Source organism: Trachemys scripta, chromosome 2, assembly GCF_013100865.1.
Source record: "Trachemys scripta elegans isolate TJP31775 chromosome 2, CAS_Tse_1.0, whole genome shotgun sequence".
Classification (NCBI taxonomy): domain Eukaryota; kingdom Metazoa; phylum Chordata; order Testudines; family Emydidae; genus Trachemys; species Trachemys scripta.
In genome coordinates this window covers 180,509,430-180,532,332 of record NC_048299.1, presented here as the reverse complement: position 1 = coordinate 180,532,332, position 22,903 = coordinate 180,509,430, and the positions used below count along the sequence as shown (strand labels likewise).

At 41.7% G+C, this 22,903-nt stretch overlaps 1 protein-coding gene across 1 annotated transcript in view; it reads right to left on the bottom strand.

Moving 5' to 3' along the window:
- Positions 1 to 22,903, bottom strand: part of CARMIL1 (capping protein regulator and myosin 1 linker 1) — a gene marked incomplete in the record, with an annotated part of 248,761 nt that overhangs the window by 83,998 nt on the left and 141,860 nt on the right. Inside the window, 8 exon segments of the mRNA XM_034762444.1 lie at positions 4,980 to 5,034; positions 5,124 to 5,223; positions 6,018 to 6,099; positions 8,781 to 8,792; positions 11,867 to 11,936; positions 18,526 to 18,630; positions 21,912 to 21,988; positions 22,081 to 22,158. Of these exon segments, the coding sequence (XP_034618335.1) occupies positions 4,980 to 5,034; positions 5,124 to 5,223; positions 6,018 to 6,099; positions 8,781 to 8,792; positions 11,867 to 11,936; positions 18,526 to 18,630; positions 21,912 to 21,988; positions 22,081 to 22,158 (579 nt within the window).

Genomic DNA, 22,903 nt, shown 5'->3' with positions numbered 1-22,903 from the left:
TTGCCAGCTAGCTCCTCATGATGGAGTTCTTGTCTTTTATCTGCATTATGAACAATCTGATATACTCGAGTGCCATAAAGTAATTAATAATAATAATAATACTTGTGTCTCCCGCTGGCTGAGGAATGAAGCTCATAACCCAAACTGATGCCCTGTGTGGGAATGAGTGATTTCATCAAGGCTTGCAGGAACAAACCCATTCATAATGGCCCACCTCTGAAGCTGAGGCTGCTTCACTTTCACAAGCTGAGAGGGCAGTTATGCTTTCTGGTATTTTTGTTTATTTTCTTAAACAATTATCAACGTATTCAAATTTTTCAGCATTAAAGTTAGGGAGCTCACCAGTTGCTTTGAAGAGCCTGATGTTTACTTAGGCTATGCAGTCAGAACTAGAGCATGTTGGAAATTATTTTTACAAAACGTCTCACATTGGAAAATGCCAATTCACTGAACAAAACTGTTCACTGGCAAGGGTCGGCTTTGATAAATTTCCTGTTTCGACATTTTTTGAAAAAAAAATGCCATTTTGACATTTCTGAAATGAAAAATTTCTGGTTTTCAGGTAGAAACAACTATTTGTTTAAAAATTTAAGTTTATTTATAGCTTTTAAAAAGGTCAAGAATCAAAACAATTGACCCAATCTGATTTGGAGGTGTGGGGGCTGGAGATTTTTGCCTGATGAAAATTTTCAACATTTTTGCCATAATTTGCAATTGGAAATTTTTTCAAAATCCTCACAGGATGGGAGAACTGTTTCCTGCCTACCTCTATTTAAACACTGAAGGGAGAGTTTAATAGTCTGAAACAATCCCTTGCAACATAATTCTTCAGCTATTTATACATATGGTATTGCCATGTTACAAATATAGACAGCATGTTATTTACAGCGTGTGATGCATTTAAACTCTTTCGTTTTCACACTATTGATAGAGAAGTAGGTGAATTACTAATTGGCTTTCTTGTCTCTCTCCCCACCACTACTGAATGAGTAATGAGTTTTAAAGTGATTTGATATCATGAGTGCAGAAATTCAACCAGGAGTAAACATTATTCTACACAATCAAAAAGAAGAGATCAAGTGTTAAATATGCATGAGAATGGAATATCTGAATTGAATATTTCTTTTAAAAAAAATCCTATATAAATAGATGTGATTCTGCACAGACCATAAAAACTTTTATTCCCCAGCAGCATCCTATGATTTCAGATGCATATTGGGAGCTTGATATCAAGCATACACTTTCTTCTTTCCTGCTGTAGAAAATGGATGCTGAACTGCTACATTAAACATCTTTTAAATTGATCTTATTCAGGGAGGGAATAGGGAGAAAAACATTTCTTATAGTGAAGAATGCAATTAGAGACCATATTACATTTGGTACTGCCACACACTTGCTAGGTACACTCGGAAGGTTATTATCGAATTCAATTTATTTAATCTAAGAATACAAATGCTTTAAAAAACACAAAGGACCCAATCCTGCAAGGTGCCGAGAGTCTCCTATGAAGTGCTGAGCACCCTTCTCTGCCACTGACACCAGAACTGAGGGCATTCAGCCCCTCATAGGAGGTTCAATCATCAGTCTGAGTAATGTTTAGCCAGCAGTGCAGCATCCATTTTTCTGCAGCGGGAAAGAATAAAGTATGATAATTATACAGCCTCTGAAACCATACTGCCAGGAAATAAAAGTTTTTATGGGCTGCGCAGTACAACATCTATTTATAGATTTTAAAAAATGTACAATTCATGTATTGTATTCTCATGCATCTTTAACACCTGGCATTTTGTTGTTTTTTTTTAAAAATGGTATAGAAAAATGTTAGTGGCTGGTTGCATTTCTACAGTCATTATACCAAACTACTAATCATTTAAAGTATTTCATTCATTATTCATTCAGCAGGGGAGAAAAAAACAACAATTCATCTCCTGCTTCTCTATCAATGGTATGAAAACAACTGAGCCTTTAAAACACTACACAACTAAGTGACATGCTCTCTATATTTCAACACAGCAATATCTCTGTTTAAAGTATTTATAAATATCTGAAGAATTATTTTGCAGGGGGTTGTTTCAGATTATAAACTCTCCTCTCAGTGTTCTTAACACCAGGAACTACAAAACAGCAGATACTTAACTAATGGTTGAAAAAGATTAACAGTTATGATTAAGAAAAATGAAAGAGCTGAAAATGAGAGGCTCATTTTACAATATTGGTAAGCGTGTGAAAGTGAAGATGCCTCCATTTCAGAAGTACCTCAGCATGGACGGAGAGTCATTCTTAGAGTCTATCTGAAACAATACATTCACACACAGGACAACAGAGTTTGGGCTTATGAGCTAGATCCTTCAGATGCTAGAAGACACTTTTATTATTGTTTTCGGCACCCATGAATATACCAGGCACCTCATAATGCAGATTAAGAAGAAGATCCCTGCCCTGAGAAATTTACAAACATGATGCAAAGAGAGAGATAATAAAACAGTAGGGCGGGATTGGGGGGAGTAGACACAGGATTACAGAAATAAGATCATATGGTTCTACAGTGAAGATTAGTTCACAGCACAAAGAAGAGGTGGCATTTTTTCAAATGTCTAAATGAACGACTTCATTGGCTCACTTCCTTTGTCACTGGAAAAGAGTGTTTGAAGGCAGGAAGTGACTTAAGCAGAGCCATCCCTTGGGTACGGCGAATCGTGGCGACTGCTCTGGGCCCCCCCCACGCTTTGGGGCCTCACCCCCGGGCCAGTGTGATTGGCTGGCAGATGAGACCCCGGGTGCGCGGGGCTGGGAGCCCAAGGATGCTGCAGCACCCCCTGCACCCGTAGTTCCCACACCTATGGCGGGGGCTGATTTGTCCCAGACTCTGCATCCTCCTAGGGACTGCTCTGGACTTAAGAGAGGGTGAGGTCATGCTGCGTATCAGTTCAGGAGGGACATGGAAGAAAGCCTGAAGATGGCTGTCAGATGAAGTCAGATAAGTAGGAATGGGAGGAGCAGTTATACAGGGCCTTAAAAATGAAGACAAGGATCTTGGAGTTGATGCTGAGGAGGAGAGTGAGTCAGCACAGGGATTCATGGAGTGTTATGCCTGGTCTACACTGGGGGAGGGAGGGAAGGAGGATCGATTAAGTTACACAACTTCAGCTAGGTGAATACATGTAGACTACATGCGATAAATCGACCCCCATTGGATCGATCGCTGCCTGCCAATCCGGCGGTAGTGTAGACATACCCTTAGTCTCTGCATTATGTATGAAATGGAGAGTATAGTATAGGAGCCAGGGTAGGCAGAGAGGAGAAGGCTATAACAACAATCAAGGCAGGAGATAGTGAGGGCCAGAATAAGAGTTTCAGTTGTGTGAACAGATATGGCCAGAAGAGCCATATAATTAGACCAGATGGACATAACACAGACCTTAGAAGGAACAAATGGCAAGATTTGGACACCATGTAGATGTGCAGAGTGAGGGAGAAAAAAAGAGTTAAAGATGAACCCCAGGTTATGGGCCCCAGTGACAGGGAAGATGGTGTTATGCTCACCTGCAACAGAGCATGGGGGAGCGGCTATGGTTTCAGAGGAAAGATCACGAGTTTATTTTTGGCCATGTTAAGTGTGAGTTGATGGCAAATACCTGGGAAGAGATATTAGAGATAGAGGATGAGCCACAGGGTTAGAGGGAGGGAGGCGGTGTGGGAATGGAGAAGTAAATTTGTACAGAAATGGGCAGTGGAAGCAGCGTGAAGTGATTAAATTACCCACAGTAAGGGAGAGGAGGCGGGGGCCTAGGACAGAACCCTGTGTTACCCATATGAATAGAGGGAGTGGGAGGAGCAGCTGAGAGGTCAAGAAGGATGAGGATGGAGTAGAGGGTCCTAAGATCTGGCCGGGAAATAATCAGTCATTAGAAACCTTGGCAAAAGCAGTTTCAGTGGAGTGGAGCAGACAGATGCCAGATTGGAGTAGCCCAGAAGGAGAGGAAATAGAAATGGGAATAAAGGAGGTGGGCCAGTAGCTGGAGTCAAGAGTCAGTTATTTTTGGAGGATGGAGAAAGCAGAGCATACTTGTAATCTGAGGGAGACAGAGAAGAGAAGGGACTGAAGGTGATAAACATGCTACAAAAACCTATGTAGAGCAGAGCAGAGAGAGGTCAGCATCCCCAAGAAATCCCTTTCTGGCCAACCCAGGTACAACTGCATATGGCAACGGGGGAGCAAAGTCCAGTCAACAAAGGTTCTTTTGGAATTGGGGGAAGGGTTGGAAAGGAAGACTGTAGGAAGGATGCCAATGGAGCACTCAATGCAAAGACACATTAAAATTACCCACTGAAGTACTGTACTGAGAGAATGGCGTTTCCCAAGAATGTGGAGAATAATAAAATACAAAGAAAAAGCTTGCTTTAATTTCTTCTAGTTTTCTTCAGTTTTTCTTGGGTGAAAGATTTTGGTGGGCGGATGCAGCAATTCTGTGTACTATTGAGCAAAAATGTCATCATCAAGAACAGTATGAGGAAATACCCATTCTGTATTCTGCAAGTGTTACCCCTCCCCACCCCACCCCCCAAAAAACCTAGGGTTGCAATCTTCTATTGAGAAATGAAAATGTCTAAAAACTGTGCTGATAGGACTGTGTGACAAAGAAAACTAGGTTAAGAACTTCAAACATTTTGGAATAAATTATTCTTCCAATGTGCATTTCCTATTACTGTATAAAGAGAGTTTTGAGCATGCACTATGTGAAAAACAGATCCCCCTTTAGTTATCTGTAATCCCAATTACAATTTAAAGCTAATTTCTTATTTAACAAAACAAATATCAGAACTAACAAAATGTTTTTTATAATGTCAAAATAACAGGCAGCAAATAAATTCACAGTAGTAAACCAGGGGTAAACTGCAAGGATGGCGCTACATAAATATTTTTATTTATTTATTTATTTTTATTTTATATGCATTTCAGTAAGGTAACGGGTACTCACTGAATCCTCATCTTGAATCATCTGTACTAAATTATCCAGTACAGGAGTAAGATTTCTGCAGGGCAAAAAGTGATGGAGACAATTAAATCAGCAGCTTTTTGCTATCCATTTTGCTAGTATTTAAAAAAATAATAAAAACCTTACTTGGATTTCATGTTGTTAAAATTTTTGCCCAACGCCAAGTGTCTTATTGATCGATTTTTACTAAGCCAGATTACAAGTGTTGAGAGATCCGATTCTAGGCCTGTGAGGAATCAGATTAAATGCAGAATTAAAAACACACTCCTTTTGCTAGATGGGGTTCACCTGAGTGACTTTACACCAACACACCAATTTAAATGACTCTGGAACGCTTACTTTAAATTCTTTTATTTTTAAATCTTTTGGTCTCCTTTCATTTTCCATTGTTCCACAAGGCAACCCTATTGTTTGTGATCAAACCATTGAAAAGCTCTCTGCTAATCAGCAACTGCATACACAGCAGAAAAAGAGGACGAGGATTTAATCCCTAAACCTCAGTCCACCAGAGAAGACAAGAACAAACATTCTTCTCTTTGTTAAGCAATGGAGGTCTTTTCTGTTCTTTGGCTTTGAGAATTAGAGGAACATGCTACTTTGCTAGCCTCAACAGTTATATGTACCAATGTGCTCTTACAGCCTCCAGACACAAAGAGGCTAATGCAAGAAGCTTGTGAATAAACCAACCTGCTAAAACAGGCTGCATTTCGTTCTGTTCTTGGGTGAGAAAATGAATATGCTGCAGCCTGCCTACCATATTGATAAAGGTAATGGTTCAGCTGATGAAACTTACTAGGCACTGGATAACTTTCGGATTCAGCTATCATAAGCTTAAACAAAGCAAGGACTCATTTTGCTTGATGCCATTCTTAATAAAACCTGTTACGATATTGAAAAAAAACCACACAAAGCCCTACTGCACATAAACATTACTACATCATGGGATAAAATGTTTTAAATCGCCTTTCTTAATCAGCTTCAGGGAATGCATTACCTTTCATCCCTTTTACATGTACTTACCATTGTCTGAAATGTCTAGGCTGGTGATATTGTGTATTTCTGCTATGCACCCTTCCAGAACTTGTGCACCTCCAGATCTCAACTAGAGACAGACAAAACATCTGCAACTAATTAAGGTATTTTGATAACACAGAAAATAGCAACAGGAGTTTTGTAAATATAAATGGTACCACATACAGCAAAAATAGCAGCAACATTATAACTTGTTGACATTAATGCTACAGCCTACACAGAAATCATCTCTACGCTAATCTCTCGTGATATGCATATAATAAAAGAGTAAAAATATTGGACAGAAGTTTAACCAGGGATAGGTTTTAATGGTATTGACAAACCCCCTTTCATCCTTCAAGCTGGCAGAAACTTCGGGGTTTTGCTCCTTGCCTTATTGTAAAAATGTTTGAGTGCTTTTAAGTTCCTATTGGGAAGAATGGATATCAATCAACGTCAAAGCCAAAGATATTATGCATTCCTTTCCATCCTTGAATTCCAGAGACAGTCTTACAGTAAGAGCCTTCTGCTACCTCTAAGCACCAAAGCAAGGTGCTCTGTTCAGCAGAGAGAAGGGAGTTGGTGATAAGGAGCAACAAGTCAAGGATCAACAGGGGTTTGGTCTTTTTGACCAATCATGACTTTTAAAAAAAACTTTATAACAGTTATAATAGTTAATAAAATCATAACAGCTAGGATTAGAAGATGAGCTTTTCCTTATTTCAAAATGGGGATGAGGAAAAACATTAAGACAGAAAGGATTACTTGTGTGGTTTAGAGTACTGCATTATTAATCTGAATTATTGCAGCATATTAAAATACAGTTTCAAGATTTAGTGAAATGTCTGAAAAGCTTCAAAGGGAAGTACAATATCAGGGATACAAATTATTAAAACCACAGACTTTAAAAGGTTATTAACTCTTAACCATTTCTATGAATTGCATATTCAAGTAGTAAAGTAATGTTTTCAGGGAAGGAAAAACATTTTCATATTTCTTATTAACGAAACACAATCACATCTTCCCTACATAAACATCACCCAGAGAAGGACCACTAAAAAAAAAAAAAAAAAAAAAAAGACAGCAATGATACATTTTATATTTGCAAAATATTTTCCACTCCAAACTATTTTCTGGTTTTCATGAAACCAAAAGACAGGATTTATAAGCATAAAGCTGCCATCATTTCACCCATCCGGTGGGGGGGGGGGGGAAGGGGGAGGAGAAACCAGTGTCACTGTTATGTTGCTATACATAAAAAAAGGGACAACATTTCACCTCATTTGTAAATTTGACCAAATATCCTGAATCAAGTCGGCAGATTTTTGTGAATATTCTCTAAGCAAAAATGCTCCTTTAACCCAGCTCTAATCCAGATTCACTAATATTTTGCAGCAATATTTTTCAGTTCTAGCAATTTTTAAGAAAGGTTGTAGACTTCTCATCGGTGGACAAAGAACTTAATGCCCCAATTTGGACTTTTATTAGTGATTGGCCCAAGCTAAAATACTAAATATAAAATATTCCTAACCAAGAAGGGTATTTTGTACACAGCCCCTCTTTCTCCAATGGACTGAAAGAAAACCCCGGACCCAAACCCTCTTGGAACTGGTAGAGTTAAAAATCTAAATCTGGATCAAAATTTGTGCAGCTTTACTCCATCTCTAATTTACTAATAGCATTTGTAACACTTGCAGTATGCGTGCCAGAATCATTCCACTTCACTTTGGAATTTGCTCAGTGACTCTCACACTACTAGACAACCCTTTTACACAAGCTGCCACGTTAATTATTGTTAAACCAGTAGAACTGACAGATTATATTGACTCAGCCTTTATTTAATTTGTCTTTTTAAAAATATGGACATTTTAGTGGCGTATTATAAATTTGGCTTTGCTCGGACTTGAACTCGTGTTAAATAAAAAAGATAAAGTATAACTTTAACAAACATTTCTTTAACAAACACTTTTTATTAGCTACATTTCAACAGACTGTCTGTACTCATAGAATTCCTTTTTGGATTCGAAAAGCCTTATAAGAATCTCAAAAGAGATTCTGTATCGATCAATAGTATGGTACAATTTCTCTGCACCAAAATTACATCCAAAATAGGGCTTAAATGCTAATTCTGTGCATGCTTTAAATACACACAGGAACAATTTTTCAAGGGCAGCTTTTAAGTTTGCATCCACAATTTTATACACCTCTACCCTGCTATAATGTGACCGGATATAACACAAATTCGGATATAACGCGGTAAAAGCAGCACTCCAGGGGGACAGGGCTGCGCACTCCAACAGATCAAAGCAAGTTCGATATAATGCGGTTTCACCTATAACGGGATAAGATTTTCTGGCTCCCGAGGACAGCGTTATATCAGGGTAGAGGTGTATTTGCAATCTTTAGGGGACACAAATATGAGAATATTGATGTCTACTTAATGTAAGTATAAAGAAACATTTGATCCCAAAAGTCACAGAGAGTCAAAATTATATTATTTGCTCCCACAAAAGACAGGTGTACAAAAATAGAGATTAGGATTACAGTCCGATGTAAACTTGACCCATGACAGGATATAAAAACCCACATCCTGTGTCCATACTTCTGAGATCACAAATACCAGTACATCACATATTAAGAACCAGCTCTTCAGCAATAAAAAGCAGAAAGCACAGCAGAAGCTATAATGTACCAGTATGCGGGGAGTGAAAACAAAGCTGCTTACTGATTCAACGGTTAATATGCTGAAGGTAAGGCATGGAGGGTACTTACACAGTGACCAAGCTAAGGGAAGCAGAAGGGAAAAGAGTGAAATATATCAGTGCTGAGCAGGTAAAAATAAAACTGCAGTTTTCATAATAAAATTAGCAATATAAAACAATCAAGCTCTGGATTAGAGTTAGTACACCAGAAATTTGATGTGCAGGCAAATAAAAAGAGAAAAAAGAGGAAAGGAGAAATTTATCTTTCCATGCAGAATTAAGGCCCCTGGCCCTGCAGCCTGGATACAACTTTGCAAGAGCAGGGAGAAGGAAGGACAAAGGTGGAAGCATCAGGGCTTCCTGCCTCTTATTACTACATCCTCACGGGAGTTAGAGTTGGGAGAGGGGAGGAAAACTGGCTCACAGGCTTTATTGCGGGGCAAAGGCTGCGCTGATTTCATCCAGAACGAATATCAGTGGTCTAAACCAGGCCAGGGTGAGCCAGTCCCAGCTCCTGTCATGGTGCTTCCTACCCTACATTATGGATGAGATTGTTGCAAGCATAACTTTTTTTTTTAAAAGCACAAGAGGATGGATGAGGTTTAGTCATGGGGAGACAAGTCAGGGCAAGGGAGTATGGAGAAATGTCAGTTGACGGACTGGCTCAATTTTCTCTTTTACAGCTGTTTTAAGTTCAGTTTGTCTTGAGGGAGGTAATCCTTCAACTAAGCCAAGCAGTAAGCCTATTTAAGTCACCAAAAGGGAGAAGAGAACATCTTCTCCTGACTGTGACATTACTCCTGGTATATTCTTCCTCCAATATGGCAGGAACCATAGCACCAGTACAGGCTTGGGCAGTTTAATTAAGACAGACATGGGTGAGAAAGGGGCCGGCCTCTCTGCACAAGATGTGGAAGAGGGCTCACAAGGTGATAGGTATATGCCATGATCAGACTTGGCTCAGTGTCTAACATAGCATGGCCCACAACTGAGGGGCTTCCCTCGACCCCCAGGACCTGGTGGTTTAGCTTTCTTCTCTACTGACTGCAGAAATTGCCTAATTCAATAAATTGTCCCCATTAATGCCAGTCCTTAAAGCCATGTCTGAATCTTCCTTCCTGTGAACTCCAGGCAATTATGTATGTAATTTACAATCACGAAAGTCAACTGCTCTTCCAAACAAAAAAAACAAAAACAAAAACAAAAACAGGACTCCATATTTAAAAAAAATGGACTTTGAAACTACATCTCCCTCCCTCTTCCTGACTTGAAAGCTATCTTATTTGCAATTTACACACTACTGCTCTTTAAAAGAAAATGGTTTCAAAAGAACACAATAGATTGAAACAAAGTACTAATTGCATTCAAAAATAGGTTGAGTTTCCCTCATCAGGAAAACTCCTAATGTTATTCCCACTCTTTACTGTGTGATCAAAGGGGACACAACAACATAAGACAAGGATTTCTGCACTTCAATTATGTTCATCAAGTTGAGCTCTCTCCTATGTAGAGGGGAAGAGCCAGATTTGACAGGCCCAGAATTTAAGCTTTGTCAAAAATACTTTTTTATTTAATCTTGAAAAAAAAATCCACCAGTTCTCACCAAATGAGAGCTGCCAACTTCTCTTTTAGGAGACCCCCCAAAACCAGACTCTGGGTTATCCGATTATTGGATGTGCAGCTAGCGAGCTGAACCTCTGCTCTGTCAGTGTGCTTCACTCTCGAGAAGCACTTCAGAGAGCAGGATTTTTGTATATTTCAGTGCTCTGACTGCTCACAAAAAATCAATCAGACAGATGGGGACAATGCAACGTGAATAGGCATGTCATGTGAAAACACAGACAAACCGAAACAGCTCATGAGGTCTCATTTTCAAATCAACTAGCCTCAACTTTTCCTATCCTCTTTTCTCAACAAATCTCCACGAATTAATTCCCTTTCTTCATACTGTCTACCAAGCATAGGCATAGTTTGACTTCTATATTTGGGGGGGCAGCTCCAGTCAGCCCAACAGGACTACATATCGGGGTGGGGGTGGGGGACAAATTTCATGCCTGGCTGAGGCTTGCAGTTTGGGAAGGCAATGTCCCCTGTACCTCTCCCAAACTACACCCATGCTACCAAGACATTATGCATCTGGTCCAGAGATGCCGATATACGCCTTAGTTTGAAATTGACACAAACAGCACTCCATACGTATCACTATGGATGCCCCTCCGCTAGGACATTCAAGTTACCTTTACAAAAAACTGTGGGTCCTTTCCTCTGGGGTTTTCACTGCTAAGCTTAGGAGGACCAAAGTTCAAACTACTCTTTTGTTCTCATATTTGTTTGCAAAGCCCACACAGTTGTGAGTGAGTGACTCTCCTCCTTTCCCCAACTTCTTCAGTGATCTTTTACCCTATGCAGCACTCATGGGAACCATTCAGTGAATGCAACTGGGTCTTGATCCTGAGCCATGCAAAGTAGTTCTATGAGAGTGCTCAGCACACAGCACGCTCCAGCCTGCAGAAAGGGCAGAGAACTGAAGCAAAGTAGTAAACTCTAGCTTCAAACTTCCAATGGATTATTATAAACAAGGGTGCTTATTTATTTATTTATTGTGGAAAAATTCAAAGAACATTTGGACTATGCCTCTTAAAGTGAAAGAGATGTTTAAATAATCTCTTATCAGAGGTTCCAATTGGGACTAGAAAACCAGAGTTTTCTGAGAGTGAATCTGGGATGGGGCGCAAGTCTCAAAGAGAAATTGGGAAGAAGAGAGTCAGGCTGTAGAAAGAGCTTCAAGATATGCAGCTTGCTCCCACCCATTCAGCTCAGGCTGCCTGGGGTTTAGAAAAGCCCACCTCACATTACAATACATTACAACTCCATTTTAGAGAGGCTGCCATGCCTCTAACAACGCAGTGCTCTGCGTCGCCTAGAAAAATCTTTGCAACGAGCATTACCAGACAAGCCCACTATCGGTTACTACTAATAGTTTTACTCCTATTTAGTTGGCATAATATATAGAGAGCAGTTCATTTGTATAAAAAGAATGGATCCTTTCTATATCTTTTAACTACAAAAGAGGAGCAAATGGTTCCATTCATCTGAGGAAAAGAGTAATTCTAAGTAATTGCCGCTTTCCAACATGTTCTGATACATTATTCTTACCTCACAGCTACTGAGATCTAAAGACACCTCTTTCAGGTTCGGATTACAAGCCAGGCCTAATAAGAGTGCTCTGAAAAAGATCAAGATTAAAAGCATTATAAAACCCCAAATTCACAACAAAACCCAAGCAGTAACAGCTCCAATAATTCAAAGAGCCATATCAAAACAAAACACAGCAATTATGTTACTCTTAAATGGCAAAGACAGTGTAACTCATTACATTACCATTAGAGCCCTGAAGTGAATTCAGAAGGGATGTAATGCAAATAAATACACAGTAAAACAGATTGTGTTCATCACAGACAAATTTCCTGCCTTTTCATTAGAAGAACATTAATGATTACAACATGAGAGAGCTATCAGGGCCATACAGTGCAAACTATTTCCCCAAAACTTGCAGGAAAAATATTGGGTTTTTTTGTTTTGTTTTTTTTAAGTGTATGGTGCACTGGAATCATGCTGCGATTAACCTTAGAGCAGACAAACAGTATTTTCCCTTTGAACATAGTATTTAGTTTTTAAAGTTAAATGTCAATTACTTGAAAATCTACATTTTCACTTGGCAAAGGTACACTGCATTATACAGTCTTACTTTCATCACATAAACATAGCCATCATCACAGCATGCCAGTCATTGCCTGGGGAGTCCTCACTCACCGTAGCGCATGATGCCATTGTCAATTCACAACATGGCACAGACCAGGTGACGTCACAGCCTAAAGGCAGGTGAATGAAATGACCTTCAGCTTACTCACATACATGCCACTAATGCTGCAACTCCTTTTCGCAGTTTGAACAAGCAACTGCTAGTCAGCTGTTTCTACATAAAACTTCACCCATTCTGTTCCCCCTGAAGTATGGCATTTCAAAGAAGTGTCAACATATAGACAATTCTCAGTTTATCCATGCTGAGAATTTCAAAGCGCTATTCCAAACAACATGGGTACAACATTACCTTTAAATTGCATGATACATAGAAGCAGGACTCCAAATTGGAGGGAGAGGGGGCAAGTTATAGAACTGAAATCCTCCAGGGTGGTCTCAAATCCATCCTTAATATATAGCTCCACTGTTAGCAACAGAATTTCACCAGGGATGAAATTGGCCCATGTAGCTAAATGCTACTGTTTGAATTGGGACCTTAGTACTAGCAAGTATGTAAGTATGTGTGCTTCTGAGAGCACCTCAGACAACTACTGGTGGCTTTGTATGGAGGAGGCTGATGTTAATCAGTTATTCAACAGAAAGATAGAATAACTTTTTTTGCCTGCCCTTCATTTCAGTCAGGGTCAAGCTAACAGAATCCGAAGTATCACTGAGAGACAAAACAATCCTGTTCTGCTGAGCCACGTGCCTCAAAGAGACCAAGTGCACTGCAGACAATGTGTAAAGCCTGGCGTGCTGAGTACGAAAGCAACAGCGAATCAAAATTTTCATACCGGAGCCCAGACAATCCTTTATATCTGCCCCTCGATCCGAGCGGTAGATTCAGTCCTTTTCTATTGATTAATTCATTTATTTTCATTTTAACAGCCGAGAAAGTAACTTTGAAATATTGCTGCTGTATCAGCTCAGCGACAGCTTCCTAAAGCTTCGGTTTTCTGTCCAAGCTCCCGCTCCACAAAAACCTCTCTGAAACACGCAGTTACGTGATCGAGTGAAGGTCTGACTGAGAAACGTCCTAAATATTTTTAGATCACATACCATTAAAGTGCAGGTCTACTCTAAAAAGCTACTATGTAGACATGGCACACTGCCAGCACTGTAAACACCCCCCTAAGATCTTAGAATCAGCGTCAATTCTTTTCTTCTCATAAATTATGAGCAGTAATAAAAGACACTGCAGGCCAAATGTTGCCCTCATTACACCTGTGCAACCCCACTGTGTTCTAATTATGCCCTCTAACACCTGTGCAACCACTCTCTTCAACGGAAATGCACAGGCAAAACTGAATGGCGCACTGGAAAACTGCCAGAGTTCATGTTCCAGGATCTTCAGTTCCACAGCAGAGAGCCCGCCAGCCCCCCGAGTTCTGGCTGGAGCATGAGTTCTCCAAGCTGCTCGACTCCCAGCTCCATGGCAGTGCTGCCAGGATTTCTGCTGCAGAGTGGGGAGCCTAGAATTTGGAAAGCCCAGGCTCCATCTTGAGCTCCAGGGCACATCAGGGCTGCCAGGCACTCTGCTGTGGAGCTGGGAGCATGGAAGTCCTGGCACAGGCTACAGATCCAGGGCAGTCCAGTTTGCCCAGCAGCCGGGAAGACGGTAGCAGGGCTGCCCGAAGCTGCAGACCCTGGGAGTCCAGGCAGTTGCTGAGACCATTGCTATTTAGCAGCAGTGAAACTGTCAAGCTGGTCAATTTCACATATCGCATTTTGGGATCACCACGTTTCAGTGTTTCTGAAACTAAATTTTTGGAGGGGTGTGGGGGGGGGAGGTTTCCTGGCTTATGGTAAGTTTAATTAACATTTGGTTTCATTCCGATTATAAACTAAAGCAAATTCTGACATACAGAAACTTCAAGGAAACTGAGAACCCTGGATGAAACGGTGACATCCAGCTCTAGTAAACGTATGTTCAATCACTAAAGCGGGCAGATATAACTGAATATGTACAAGCAGCAGATCTATTGCTTAATGTGGCACCATTTTCACAGCAACTTTTCAGAGAATGTCATCTAGCAGTACAGAGGACTGGAGTCAGGACTTTAAGGCTCTATTTCAAGTTCTTCCACTGGCTTGCTGTTTAACCTTAGGCAAGTCACTTAACTTCTATGCGCCTTAGTTTCACATTGTAAAAAGGGAATTTTTCCCTCCTTCTCAGAGCTGTTGCAAGGTCTATGTTTGCAAAGCAATTAGACATACACAGATGAAAGATGATAAAGAAATATTATTGGTATTGTATACCATGTTACTTCTCAAATTCCCTTGATTTACCTTAATTTCCAATTTACTTAAGTTATCTTTTATTTAGAGACTTCTGTAATAATTAAAGCCCAGTACGTCTGAAAACAGCAGTTTCAGACTTAATCTTATAGCCTCTTCATGATTTAAACCAGAATTTTAGGGCTTGTCGACATGGTGGGGTGATGTGCCCTAAGGAGGTATAATTCTAAAGCAGTGGTGGGCAAACTATGGCCGTGGGCCAGATCTGGCCCATCAGGGCTTTGGATCTGGCCCACGGGATTGCCACCCCCATGGCGCTGCAGGTCCCGTGCCGCTCCTGGAAGCGGTCGGCACCATGTCCCTGCAGCCCCTGGGGTGGGGGGGCGCAGAAGGCTCCATGCACTGCCCTCGCCTTCAGGCACTGCCCCCCACAGCTCCAATTGGTCAGGAACGGGAAACCACAGCCAATGGGAGCTTCGGGGGAGGTACCTGCAGGCGAGGGCAGTGCACGGAGTCCTCTGCCCCCCACCCCCACGAGCCGCAGGGACGTGGTGCTGGCCGCTTCCGGGAGCGGCGTGGCACGGAGCCTGCCTTATACTTGCTGTACATCACTGACACCCCGGAGCCGCTCCAGGTAAGCGGCCCCAGTCTGGAGCCCACACCCCGAGCCCCTCCTGCATCCCATACCCTAACCCACTGCCCTGAGCCCCCGCCGCACCCCACACCCCTCCTGCGCCCCAACCCCTTGCCCTGAGCCCCTTCCTGCACACCACACCCTCTCCCACACCCCGCACTCCCTCCTGCACCGCAATCCCCTGCCCCAGCCCTCCGTTCATGGCCCTGCATGCAATTTCCCCACCCAGATGTGGCCCTCGGGCCAAAAAGTTTGCCCACCCCTGTTCTAAAGAGCACTAGTGTGTTGTGCATTAACTGGTCTGCACAAACACTGTTGGTTTGCACTATGTTAAAGTGCACTGGGGAACATTTAGTGCACACCAGCAAGGTCTACATGGACCAATTAATGCACAACACATTTGTGCACTTAAGAACTCAGAGCTCTGTAGTGCCCATTACCCCACAGTAGACAAGCCCTTAATTTTATGTAAGATTTTTAAAAAAATCATATTTCAGATAAAAATGCTAACAATCACACTGAAAACATATTGAGTCCCAAGTACCATCATGGCTGAAACACTTCAGCTCACACTGAGAGAAAACCGTAAACTAAAGAAACAACACGATAATGAAACAGCCAAACAATTTTATTGCTTTAAATGAAACAGAAAGGGGGTTGCAATAAATAGTACCATACTGCTGAAAATAGATAATTAAATACCATGTGGTGTATTGTGAAAAGGGTTTTTTGAGAGCATCTTTAACAAATTAGGTTTCAATTCTGCAAACACTTAGGAACATGGTTAACTTTAAGCCTGTGAGTTGTCACATCCAAAGGTTAAATTTGCAGAATTGGGGCCTTTGGTCTTTTTTACTCTATAGGGACATTAAAAGGTCTCATGGCATTTTTCATAACAACAACATTTGCTCCATGCTGATGGCTACACATCCACCATACAGTGAGCATCCCCGTGGGTTAACTATAACCAATATGTTTTTCACCACCATGCCTTTGCCTACACTAGGTGGTAAGCAGTGTTCAAGAACACTAATTAATACAACATTTTCCCAATCTAGGCAAAGCCTAAGACAGGATATAACAAAGGAGAACATAATAGAAGGAATGGAAAGAACGGAAGATAATGGTTACACAGTTCCTCAGGCCGGTTCATTAACCACGTCTTATTTATTTATCTCATCTACTCTTCCCTCCCCTGTATCAATTTGTATCTAAAAAACAAACTGTTATTCTTTAGCTTATGGTATTTGCTGTGATTCCCGTCCCCCTCCCTCCCATCCTTTCCACTTTTCTCTCTCTCCTGTGTTGATTCCATCCCAGATTTTTCCTCCAACCCTAACCCATTCACTCCAAAGCCTCCCCCTCCACCTCACTGATTTAGCCTTTAAGCTATATTAAATTCCAGTCCATTAACTAACCACCTATTAAGTTACTGCCTGCTTCCCACATCTCCCTCCACAATAGACCAGGCAGGTCAACTCACAGGCTCTGATTACACTGGGATTTAGAAAATGTTAGCTAATACACACATTCAAGAAGTCTAGTGTAGACAGAGCACTGTGTAGCAATATTAGCTAGACAAGTAGAAACCTAGGGGAGAGCCTAGGCTTTGTAACAGGGTTGGCTGATATCTGAGCACCCACTCTTTATTGCGGTCTCCTGCTGCTCTTTATAGGGTAATCATTTTTGATCTCCCAGGTGTGGTTCATCCTGTACTTAAGGCTGGCCAGCCCTCCAGCCCTTAAAGGAAGAGCCACCCTGTTACATGCCTCCCCCCCCTTAGAACCTTGCCCCCCCCCGGGAAAGTCCCCCCGCAGCAACACCCCCCCCCCCCCCCCCGACCATCCAATTCCACTGCTGCCAACAACATGATTGTGGGGCCTGACAGCTCAGATTCTCTAGCATAATGAGCGGGCGATCTCTCTCCTCTAGAGTCATCTGATGCTCCTCTGCTAACTGCTCCCTTTCTTGTAGGGCCTGCCACTTCTCCTTCAAGGCAACAAGTTCCTTCCAATCCTTCTCCATCAGAGAAGCCTCTCTTCCCAGTGCTGTATTGCCCTCTTGGCAGCTCTAAGAGGGGCTACCATAACTGCAATGTCCACTTTCACCGCAGCCTCCGTGTTCGTCCGCTTCTCCCAAACACTAATACAACCCTGTCGTTCTTGGGCATCCTCCCTCTTCGATCGTATTCCCAGCAGCCAACTCTGGCTTTAATTCCCCCTCTCCTCAATCACAGTTCACCGTCCCAACTGGTTTCTCTCACTTCAGGCAGACAGGACTGACACGCTTCTGGGAACACACAGACTGTTCCACCCTTCGACTCTCCCTCACTCTTCCTTGTCTGCAGGGCTTTTCCCTTCCCACAGACCACATTATTCAAGGGGAAGACCTTCTTAATGTGCTCTACCTTGCCACATCTAAAACACTGGGATGGAGCCTTACTCTGGGTTCCTGCCCTCTCATGCTTGTTTTTTCTTATGCCTTTCCCGGCAGTACCAGTACTCAAATCTGTTGAGCCATGGTCTTCCACACCGGAAGCACACAAAGATATTCCTCCTTCGTAGGTGGCGGTGGTCTCTCTGCAACACCTTTGGGACTCAAACCCAACCATCTTCCTGCTGCAAGGCCGACGGTGCCTTCTGCTGTCGCTGCCACTACTGCTGCTCCTGCAGAAGAACTACCTAAGTCCACTGTGCTGTTCAGCCAGCAGACAAATGGCTTCCTCCAGTTTCTGCATCTACTTCCCCCCCAGGCCTCTTGCTTCTCTCTTTGAAGGGGTCCCTGCAGCAGGATATGCCAGAGGTCACAGGGTTGGCTGACTCCTGAGCACACTTCATTGCAGCCTCCTGCTGTTCTTCAGATGGCAATCACCCTGATCTTTCCCAGGTGTGGCTCATTCTGTGATCAGGGCTGGCTAGCCCCCAACCAGTAAGGGTCAAGCCAGGCTGTTACAGTCCAACTCTGCCAGTTTAGCAGGGGTGATCATTATGAAACTTGCTTTCTCAGTGACGAACTGTAAATGGCGCTCTGAATAATGTGCAGACAAGATCTGCTTTCCTCTCCATTTTGAGGATTAGACATGTATATAAATAACCATGCAAACTGTGTCTAAGTCACAGGAAAAAATCAATGCAGCACTTACTTTAGAGGCTCAGGAGAGAGTTTAGTCCCCGAAAAACTGATTTGCATCAAAGCAAGTGAACTGCTGAAAAACTGTTTGAAAGACGGGGGAACTTCTTTTCCTTTCCTGTAAATTGGGGAGAGGGGGGAGCAGGGAGAGAAAAAGCAACATTTGAACATCCAACAGATTGCCAATTCATGATGTCAGGGTCAGCAGCACTCTTTTTTTTTTAGTAATTAATGTACTTCATCTTTAACAATCATATCTAGGTAGCTTTCAATTAGCTCAAAAACAAAAAGCCGTCAAAATGGAGACAACAGCATTCATCAATGTCTCATTTCTTATTCAGAAGGTATTACCAAGTAATGGCTCCTTGGTGACCTACATAAAATAATCAGGTGACTTCAGCCCAGTTACTAGTCGACTGGCATTCACAACACCAGGAGAGAAGCAAAGGGTCAAAATTGTTATGAGAAGGAAATAACTTTGCACCCCTAGAGATAGTTATTGTTTAACGTTTGAATGTAGTACCAAGCAATAGGTGTGCAGAAGTGATGCCTCCAGGTTAGAGTTGAGGCATATTGATTTGGAAAGACAGGGCAGCTTACACTGCTATTTCCTGGGATATAACTGCTCTCCAGAGAGAGGATTCTGCCTCCAATGCTGTCAGTCAATATCCTCAACAGGACTACGCTCAATAAAAAAAAGGAAAGGGGAGGGGGGGAGAATAGTCACCACTGACTTCCAATAATAATAAAAAAATACTATCTATATAATGTGAAAATTGGGTTTCAAGAGGAGCAAATGTACTTAGGCCATTCTGGTATTGATTCCTATTGTTTTTATGCTCCAATTTCAGTATTCAGTGGGCACCATTGCAGACTGAATATCTAAAGGGTAGAATATCTGCCACTCTTTTTAATAAATAGCAAAACAACACCATGGCAGAGTCTGAATCCCCCAAAATAAAAATAAAAGCAATGCTTCATAAGAGTAACTCAAAAGGCTTCATAAGAATAACTTTCACAAGTCTGTAAAGTGGGCCTGTATTCTTTTTACAGAGGGAAGACAGGCCTGGAGAGGGCAATTGACTCTCTCAGAGTCAAAGAGCTGGTCGGGGCAGAACTGAGTACAGAACACCACAAACCTCAATTCTCTTCTTCTAATCAGTGTTTTCTTCCTTACTAAACTATGCTTTCAGCTGGATTAGGGCCTCACATTATGTCCATTAAAGTCAATAGAAGTTTTTCAGTTTATTTCAGTGAATATGAGATCAGGCCCCCAAAATTGAGATGGTCAGAAAGATACAGAGGAAATATTTTTTTCATCCAAATTGGTCAACACATTGAAACAAACATTTCATAGAGACTGTTCAATTTCGGCAGGGTTCCACTGGAATTCTACCTAGTTTTCTGCCAGCCTGCCTGGTGGGCTGATAAGGAACCAAGCCCGCTTGGACACTCTAGGAGCCTCAGCTGTTCAGCAGCCTGGGCTCCCAGGGTCCCCCACGCTGGGGCAGCCTGCAAGATGGACTGCCTTGGAAACAGGGACCCCAGCACTTCCAGGGTCCCTGCCTCCATTCCCTTTCACAGAGAATTTTGAACTTTTTGGTTTTCGTTTTGCATTGGAACAAAACCAGATTTAGAAATATTGAAATCCTCTGTTAAACGAAATTATCTTTTTATGCCTAGATCTACCCTAAAAGAAAGGGCTATTCTGCATCTGGGGAGGTGGGAAGAAGGGAGAGAGAGAGAGAGAAAAAAAAAGCAGCTAAGAATGCACTGAAAATTAAATGTTTAATTTTTTAGCTAACACTGATTTTCAGTGCAGTTCTGGAATGTTGTGCCTACAAGCAGATAAGTCAATTCCTTTGGTACAGTACTAATGCTTTTTGAGAACAGGAACTTTGTGTTCCTCGGTGTTTGGAAAGAGCCTAGAACAGGATGGTAACAATAGTAATGCAGGTAGACACCTACACTTAGAATTGCACAAGAATTTCAATTCAAAGGGTCATTTTCAGACAATTACAGGTGACAAAGTTTTATCTTTAGGATAAAATTTTGCATATTTGGGCTCAGCTTTCAGGAGTGGTTTTGGATTTTGTTCTGTTGTTAGTTTGAGGGGAAACTTCTGCCATTTCGGGGGGCGGAGGGGAGTTTAAAGCAATATGCTTTGGCTATTAAATTTTTACCTTGAGCAAGTGCCCAGGGTTTTTGTTTCATGATAAACTTATAGTCTGCCAACATTTCACTGGCACTGTGTGTATGTGCAAGTGTAACCTGAGTGGAGTTAATTTTCAATGTGAATGTGGGTATGGAAAGAGTCGGGATCAGAGCGAGCATATTATGCAGGACAGCTTGTTCTACTGCTGTCTAGCAAATAGCTCCACGTGAGGGAATGGAAAGGAAAGGAAAGAGTCAGGGCTCCAAAGGGTATGGGAAGGAACAAATAGAATGAGGCAGGGCTCCACTTTATTGAGCCTATGGCCTGACTGAGGCCCCAGTCCAGCAAAGCACTTAAGCACACGCTTAACCATAAGTAAGGGAATAGTCACATTTCAAATTGCACCGCCTACCCTCAGTTAAGTATGTGTATAGGTGCTTTGCTGAGTCAGGATCAAAGTGAGCATATTATCATAGAATATCAGGGTTGGAAGGGACTTCAGGAGGTCATCTAGTCCAAATCCCTGCTCAAAGCAGTACCAATCCCTAACTAAATCCCCAAATCCCTAAATGGCCCCCTCAAGGATTGAACTCACAACCCTGGGTTTAGCAGGCCAATGCTCAAACCACTGAGCTATCCCTCCGCCCGAGGGAGGGATAGTATTATATATATTATATTATATAATATGATATTATATTAACCTATTATGTAGGTTAGCTTATTCCAGTGGCTCTCAACCAGGAGTTCAGGGGCCATGAGCAATTTTTAGGGGGTCCGCCAAGCAGGGCCAGCATTAGACTTCCTGGGGCCCAGGGCAGAAAGCCGAAGCCCCACCGCATGGTGCTGAAGCCCAGGGCTTTGAGCCCTGCCACCCGGGGCAGAAGTCTGAGCAACTTAGCTTTGCAGAGCCCCCTGTGGCGTGGGGCCCTGGGCAACTGCCCTGCTTGATACCCCCTAACGCCGGCCCTGGCTTTTATATGCAGAAAAACAGTTGTTGCCCAGGTGGGCTGTGGAGTTTTTATAGCATGAAAGAAAAAGGTTGAGAACCCTTGGCTTATTCTACCACTGTCTAGCAAATAGCTCCATGTGAGGGAATATACTTCGGGGATAAATAACACCTCTGTCACATAGTGCTTAATTGAAAGTCTAAAGCTGCTTCATCATAAGAAAACTGCTGCAGAAGTGCAAAAAAAGAATAATAGAATATTTCCAGGAGTTGGAAATAACTATATTTAAACCCATACCTGTGAGAAAAAACTGTTCTGGACAGGCTGAGGACAGCTAGGTGCTGAAGGCATCCGCGGAGGAGAGCTCCACACACCTGAGAAATAAAGAGGAAGGTAGGTTTATATGCAATAAACCTGTTGGTAATACTAATGGTGTTTTTTTGAATTACAAAAGAAATAAGATTACCATGTCTAGTGCGCACTCCGTGTTGGATAAATCCAGATGAACAATGGCATTTGGCTGGGCCAAAAAATTATACAGGCTCTTTAAATGAGAAAAAGAAAATATACGAATATTATGTTTTCTACATATTACACAGAATTATTTTTATTTTAACTCTCCACAAACTTCAGACATTTATTTTTAATTGGACTCCAACAGTTTTGACTGAAGGTATTTTCTCTTAATGGATGTAATCTTCTAGCCCTCAAAAGTAAAACATTTCTTAAAATGACAGTAAAAGAATGCTGCCTGGATCACATTTACCACATAGTATTCTTGACATGCATAACTTGATTTATCTTGAGTAGCTGGCAATTTGCTACACATTTTTCAGAAAGCGTTAATTAATTTTAGTTCAAAATAGATTGGAATGCCATCCAGATTGCAACCATACTCCAAAAAGGCTAATCGGTTTTGAAAGTTTAAGTGAACCCTTTTTACTGCATTAGGCCAGCAGCTAATTTGTGTCTGAACCTTATAATTCTTTCTGACTAGACTTTATTAAAATACACATATTACCAGTGTCTTGTGGCAATTCAGAGATATTATAAGATAGGTCTGATAACATAATATTTTAATGAATGCCATCTATTATAATATTAAGGATATTTTACCTATGCTCTAGCACCTGTTACATCAGACATTTATTTTTAATGTCTAGGAACCATACAAATTAGAGATAAGAAAAGTTGCCCCTCCTTTACAGAAGTGCTGATCCCCCCCCAACTCAAGAGAAGTCAGGATGAGTTAAGAGTGCTCAGGACTTTTGAAAAATCAAATCCCTACA